Source organism: Oncorhynchus tshawytscha, linkage group LG33 (genome assembly GCF_018296145.1).
Source record: "Oncorhynchus tshawytscha isolate Ot180627B linkage group LG33, Otsh_v2.0, whole genome shotgun sequence".
Lineage (NCBI taxonomy): Eukaryota > Metazoa > Chordata > Actinopteri > Salmoniformes > Salmonidae > Oncorhynchus > Oncorhynchus tshawytscha.
In genome coordinates, this window is record NC_056461.1 from 9,253,484 (window position 1) to 9,260,983 (window position 7,500).

Consider the following 7,500-nt stretch of genomic DNA (forward strand, 5'->3'; position numbering starts at 1 on the left):
GTCTTTTTTTGTCCCGAGGATCGGGATTCGTTAGCCGAGATCGCTAGCTGCACGAGCGGGTTTCGCGTCGGACCGGAGCGGCGGTTCGCCAGCTACCTGCGCTAGCCGAGTCGGGATATTATCTAACGTTAACGGGTTAGTTGAAAATGAACTGGCTCACAGCACGGGGTTAGCTACTTGCTAAGCGGCTGGAAGTGACTCGTTTTGCGCAGCGGTTTGGTCGTAGACAACCCCGTCTCCCTAGATTATACATTTAACTAACGTCAACTGGCTGATTTTGTCGTGGCATGATCTGTTTAAATATTGCATATATGGTTACCGTAGCGCCAATAACATATAGTAGTTTTGTTGTTAGCTAGAGGGATTTATTCGGACATCTGGCTGATGAATGCTGGCCTGGATATTCAGCGAGCAACCTGCATCTATATGGCGACGTGTTCTGCGACACATGTCCTCCCGATGAAGGAGCACGTTGTCCCGAGTCTTCCTTTTGGTGAACACGTGTGAACCGACCTTATACGGCATCTGGACTATTCATTCGTGGTCCGATTTGTTGTTGTTGTGTGATTTACAGGCGAAGCTGGCTTCCCCTTGTCGTTTTAGCTCTCTCCCCTTGTCGTTTTCACGGGATGTCTTCGTCGGATGCCATTTCGACAGATTTTATGCAGCATCTTCGTAGACGTTGTGTTTTCTGTTAACAGCATAGGCGACAAGGCGCCGTTAGGAAGCGTCGCACATACCGCAAGGTTGACATGGTGGTTTAGCTTGCCAAGAAGATAAAAAACCAATCATCCAGGATCAGTGGGCTTTGACAGTTATTAGCTAACTAGCTGGCGTGCTAGTTAGCCAAATGTAGCAGGTGGCCCATCTAAATAAGTGAAGCCCTCTGAGTGTGGTGGTGGGGGGGAGGCAGAAACCAACATCTCTTCAATCTTGTCTGCTGTTATTTTGAACCGCTTTATATTCGGAGTCCATGAAACCGCAACACGTTTTACACAAACCGGAACCTTATTGATGGGAAGAAGACAACACGCACCCAGATGAGTGAACTCTCAATAAACGAGTCATCTATTGAGCTATCAATCTCCTCTACGTTTTGTTTTTGTGTGTGTTTGTTTTTGTGTCACAATGGTTGTGTTTTGAGAGACCGTGTTTGCCAGACCTAGAGGAAGAAAACGGGTGGTCGCCCCTGTCGTCCGCATAGCTGTCTTGGTCGCCCTGGTTGGATCTAGCTACATTCACTGGACATTCGCTTCGTCTTTTCCTTAAATACATTTAAAAACCGTTCCCACGGCAGGTGTGGTGTCCACCCAAGGTTGAAGATGGCGGACCTCGAAGCAGTTCTCGCCGATGTCAGCTATTTGATGGCGATGGAGAAGAGCAAATCTACTCCAGCGGCCCGGGCGAGCAAGAAAATCATACTGCCTGAACCCAGGTACATGTAACCGCTCACCCGCCTGATATTGTGCCTCGGTCAGTCAGTGTTTACCAGTCAAATTGGTGTGCGTCTGTCTGTGTAGGGAGACAAACCCAACCTAATTCAAATGTGTCAAGTCAGTTGCAGTATCTCGCTAAAGGAAACAATTTGTCAGCTGTCTCTGGCTTCAGGGTCCCTACCATCTGAGGCCCCATCCCTCAAATCCACTTTTAGTTCAATTAGCATCTGACATAATGCCATCCTAGAATTATTCCATTTTAATGATGCTTATTAACGATGGGTTCTGAAGACCAGACTAAGAGTCATCTATCAATGCGGGTAGATTTTGACGTTTTCTGGTAAAATGTCCATTCTTACCAGCTGCATTGCATTTGGGAGCAGTTTATTTTATCCAAAGCTGAGGTAAAAATAAATGATATATATATATAAGTGTGTTAGCTCTGGAAGAGAAAATCTGAATGCTAAAGTGCTGAAAGCGCGTTGGGGTGTACAATATTCTGATTTGTACAGTCTTTTCTGTGATTCATCTTAATTCGAATTATATTTCAGACATTTAAGTGGCCGGTAAAATTGCGGCCGCTGCGGCTGGTGGACCAAAAAGTAGATTTTTACCACCCTGCTGACACCACCACCACCATCTGTTGGCAGAAGCTATTTATTTGTTTGTTGCTTTGAATATAAATAGTATGCAATTCATCTGCTCCATTAATCTGTTAGGCCTATCTGTTTATGGTGGAATGATGTGGTGAAAGATTAGAAGAGCTCAATCGATGGAGGGGGCAGGAGGGGTCTTCTGCATCCACCCTAGCCTGATTAATCAGGGAATAGCTAAATACCACCAAGGTCAATGTAAATAAACAACAAAATGAATGTATTTAATTAAAATGCATGTATTTTGGAATGTATTTAATTAAAATGCATGTATTTTGTATTTAAGGATACATTTGCAAGTAGCCGGGCCGAACAGCGGCAGCATCTTAGTGAAGCTCACAGAAACCTTTTCTTGCTACGACTGATATGTTGTTGTTTATCTACCTTAGTTGAGCAAGGCCCCGGATAATGGCGTCTGCAAGAAAGCCACATTTCTATGTGAAAATGATCCCACCAAGACGAACAGCAGATCATACCGTTTCATGTTTTATTACTTCTACGATATCTGATACACACTGTCCAATGGAATGCGCACTTGCAGGTTCCTTCCCGACAATGTAACACCAATAAGAAATCATTAAAGACAACAATACGAAACGGGTGAATGGCTGACTGGAGATTATTATTGGCCTTGTTTCGGGGCAGAGCTCATTAGAATTATACTCCGCATGCTTTGCAATTGTACATTTTTACATATCCGTTTTATATTTAGTTCATGTTAGCGTACACTTTTATCACACCGTAGTGCAATCAGGCTTCAGATACCAATGCAGGGTGAAAGGCGGTGACAAAATATGGAGTGCAAAAAATAAATAAATGTGAAACCATAAATTACAGCTCCTTGAAAGTCTCTTGTTGCAAAATACTTCAGCCCAGTGTAAGAGAAATGAGTAAATACTCCGAGGTGATTGAAATACATATTTTGTGTTCATGTAAAAGAAATCCTGCCCATCTCTGGCAGTTATACACAATTAACTGGGGGGGTCGCCTAGTGGTTAGAGCATTGGACCAGTAACCGAAAGGTTGGTGGATCGAATCCCCGAGTTGACAAGCTAAAAAATCTGTCGTCCTGCCCCTGAACAAGGCATTTAACCCACTGCTCCTAGGCCGTCATTGTAAATAAGAATTTGTTCTTAACTGACTTGCCTAGTTAAAAAAATATGTGTTTACCGGTCTGAAACAAATGTCTTCAAAATCATGTAAATGCACCCTACAAGCTAGAATGTTGAATAACATGTCATTTAAACGTACTCTTCTGGTTTTCTGAGCAGTTTTACCCAACTTTTTGAGGGGCAGGTATATGGTTCTGTTCGACACCAAGGTAAAGTTAGTTTTACATTGGATATATTTGTTTTTCTCCCATCAATAGCTATTCAACCAAGGGTGCCGTGACAGTGAAAATGTTAAATTCCAAATCAGGAGGATGGAGAACAATCCACACGAATGCTTATTTTACTTTAGATTTCTTGGAAATGCGGAGAAAGAAACGTCACACACAAAAAAAGGTGTCATTTGTTCCTCATCCTCCCCTGATTCAGAATATACCATTTTCATTGTCATTGCATGCTTGATTCAATAGCTATTGACGAGATAAAAAAATGAATATCCAATATCAAACTAATTTTTTACCTTGTTGACAAACAGAACCATATACCTACTGGCTCTCTAAAAAGTCGGGAAAACAATGCTTTCCTGTGGTTATTTTGTCTCCAGAACAGCTGAAGGACAAACCGCACAGACAATCAGTAGAGTAAGCTTTTAAAGTGGCAATATGTAACTTTTTTGGGGGCGACCTGACCAAATTCACATAGAAATGTGAGTTATAGATATGTCACTCATTAAAATCAAGTCTAAGAAGCTGTAGATCTGTACTATGTGCATTATTTCTATGCTTCCTATTCTTATGTTTTGTTTTTTGCTTCTTTCAGTTTCATGCACCAGCTTCAAACAACTGAAAATATAATAATTTTGTAAAATCTATTTCACAGTGGTTAAGATGGTACAGTGATTCTCTACACTATATCTGCTTGTTTTGTCACGTAAAGTGAAATTAGGCAAACTATTAGGATTTTAGCAACCAGGAAATGGCAAAGCGATTTCTGCATAGTGCATCTTTAAATGTAATTTTATTAAACATTCTGGCATGTAAGCAACATTTACACAATTTTGCAGGGATTAGTTTCAGGCTGTGTATAACAATTAATTGTGTATTACAGCCTGATTTAATCAGACTACATCCATCCATTCACATCTGTGTATCTCTCCCCTTCAATTGCCTGACTCTGCCCACTCAATCACTGGTGTTTTTAAGATAACTATCTTTTAACACAAGTTTGGAATAACAAATACAGGCTTACAGGCAGGCAGCTACCGTTGGGATGTTGTAGGCAAATGCGAGGCGATGGAAATGTTGCGTTTTGGAGTGTGTGGTGTTTGCGAGGCCATTGATGCCGCCATAGCAACACATTCTGTCAGCTATTATTGTTGGAGCTAACTGCTGTGCAGTCCAGACAAAGATGTTATCTCCCGTTAGGTGTATAGTAGTGTGGAAAGGTCCTGTTGTCTGTGACCTTTAGATACGATTCATGCTAAACTGTTTGCTATAAGCACTTTGGGTATGACCCTGGCCGTGACCCACTCCCCAAGGGTGTCTGAGGGAGAGTTGGGATATGCAAAAAAAAAAAAAAAACCTTTCCAAATTGCATGCGCATTAGTACACACTTGTGAAACAGGATTAATATGATATTTGAGAAAAATACTAATAAAATGCCTTACTATAACAGAAAACCAATTTGACCTTTTCAGATTTGGCTACACCTTCCTCTGCCAAACCCACACACACCAGTTTAGCTTATTAGCTGTACATTTAAATTCTAGTCAGGGTTTGAGTGTCTCGTCTGTTACAGTAGGAAGTCAAGACTACACGGGGAAGAATGATCTGGTGGAGGGTTTGGTGGCCATGTCCACTCCTCACCAACAAAAGACATCGGTGGCATTCTCAACGTCAGTTTCTCAGGGTGTTTATGTCAAATGTGAATTGAACAGCTAAAAGAGGATGGATGTGCTGAACATGAGATAAAATGTTAAGAAGTGTCTGTAGCCTAGGCTCATGGCTGTAACGGCTTGGCTTAAAATCCTTTACCAAGCTTAAGCCTCAAAGCTTCAGAAGCACAGCATGTTATGCTGTCTCCGTCTATTGCTTGATGGACTTTTCGCGGTTGTAATATGTAGCGTGGTGGCGAGCAACGAACATAGATCCAATGTCTTCCTCAAAGTTGTTTCTGATAATGTGATACGTTTGTGTTAATCCGAGTGAGCCTTGCTGATGTGCTGAACGTTTTACCAAATGGCAGGTAGCCTGTTGTTCATCAACTAGCTTAGAGACTTTAAGTATAGAGCTGACATGATTCACTATTCTACCTGACACAGGTCATTTCTATTCTACAAAATACAGTCTCTATATGTGAGCTTTCTGTAACGTTGCAGATATAACTGTCGTGAAAAGAGCTTTAGACCAATTGCCTATTCTACAAGTTGGAGATGGGCTAGATGTCTGTCCATTTATATATTTCTTTCTGAAGGTTTTGCGACCCTGGGGTGAATTCATTAGACGGATTCCGTTGCAAAATGTTTTGTGTTTTGCGGAAACATCTTGCAACAGACACCATTTACTCTAGGAACCAATAAGAGGCAAACGGAACGAAAACGGGGAGGTCTGTTTACTTCCATTTTGGTTCTTTAAACAGTCAATTGTTTCCGTTGAGAGGCTCGAACACACCCCTGGTGTTTTGTGCAGCGCCCCACTGCCTGATGGGAGCTGTAGTGCAGACAGACCTCCTCACCACTGCCTGACGGGAGCTGTAGTGCAGACAGACCTCCTCACCACTGCCTGACGGGAGCTGTAGTGCAGACAGACCTCCTCACCACTGTCTGACGGGAGCTGTAGTGCAGACAGACCTCCTCACCACTGTCTGACGGGAGCTGTAGTGCAGACAGACCTCCTCACCACTGCCTGACCTGAGCTGTAGGGCAGACAGACCTCCTCACCACTGTCTGACCTCCTCACCACTGGGAGCTGTAGGGCAGACAGACCTCCTCACCACTGCCTGACCTGAGCTGTAGTGCAGACAGACCTCCTCACCACTGCCTGCCGGGAGCTGTAGTGCAGACAGACCACCACTGCCTCACCACTGCCTGATGGGAGCTGTAGTGCAGACAGACACCACTGTCTGACTGGAGCTGTAGTGCAGACAGACCTCACCACTGCCTGGCCGGAGCTGTAGTGCAGACAGACCTCCTCACCACTGCCTGACCTGAGCTGTAGTGCAGACAGACCTCCTCACCACTGCCTGACGGGAGCTGTAGTGCAGACAGACCTCGTGTGTAAGGGGCTGTGTAAGTAAAGTGCTGAAAGATTCATTTTTTCAAATCAAATCAAATTTTATTTGTCACATACACATGGTTAGCAGATGTTAATGCGAGTGTAGCGAAATGCTTGTGCTTCTAGTTCCGACAATCCAGTATTAACCAACAAGTAATCTAACTAACAATTCCAAAACTACTGTCTTATACACAGTGTAAGGGTATAAAGAATATGTACATAAGGATATATGAATGAGTGATGGTACAGAGCAGCATAGGCAAGATACAGTAGCTGATATCGAGTACAGTATATACATATGAGATGAGGATGTAAACAAAGTGGCATAGTTAAAGTGGCTAGTGATACATGTATTACATAAGGATGCAGTCTATGATATAGAGTACAGTATATACGTATGCATATGAGATGAATAATGTAGGGTATGTAAACATTATATAAGGTAGCATTGTTTAAAGTGGCTAGTGATATATTTACATTTCCCATCAATTCCCATTATTAAAGTGGCTGGAGTTGAGTCAGTGTCAGTGTGTTGGCAGCAGCCACTCAATGTTAGTGGTGGCTGTTTAACAGTCTGATGGCCTTGAGATAGAAGCTGTTTTTCAGTCTCTCGGTCCCAGCTTTGATGCACCTGTACTGACCTCGCCTTCTGGATGACAGCGGGGTGAACAGGCAGTGGCTCGGGTGGTTGATGTCCTTGATGATCTTTATGGCCTTCCTGTAACATCGGGTGGTGTAGGTGTCCTGGAGGGCAGGTAGTTTGCCCCCGGTGATGCGTTGTGCAGACCTCACTACCCTCTGGAGAGCCTTACGGTTGAGGGCGGAGCAGTTGCCGTACCAGGCGGTGATACAGCCCGACAGGATGCTCTCGATTGTGCATCTGTAGAAGTTTGTGAGTGCTTTTGGTGACAAGCCGAATTTCTTCAGCCTCCTGAGGTTGAAGAGGCGCTGCTGCGCCTTCTTCACGATGCTGTCTGTGTGAGTGGACCAATTCAGTTTGTCTGTGATGTGTATGCCGAGGAACTTAAAA

General features: G+C 43.4%; 1 protein-coding gene across 1 annotated transcript in view; it reads left to right on the forward strand.

The window, feature by feature from the left end:
- LOC112230856 (beta-adrenergic receptor kinase 2) overlaps positions 1 to 7,500 on the forward strand; it is an 84,256-nt gene that overhangs the window by 652 nt on the left and 76,104 nt on the right. The window contains 1 exon segment of the mRNA XM_042311713.1: positions 1 to 1,435. This exon segment is cut by the window's left edge and continues 652 nt beyond it. Within this exon segment, the coding sequence (XP_042167647.1) occupies positions 1,323 to 1,435 (113 nt within the window). The 5' untranslated portion in view covers positions 1 to 1,322.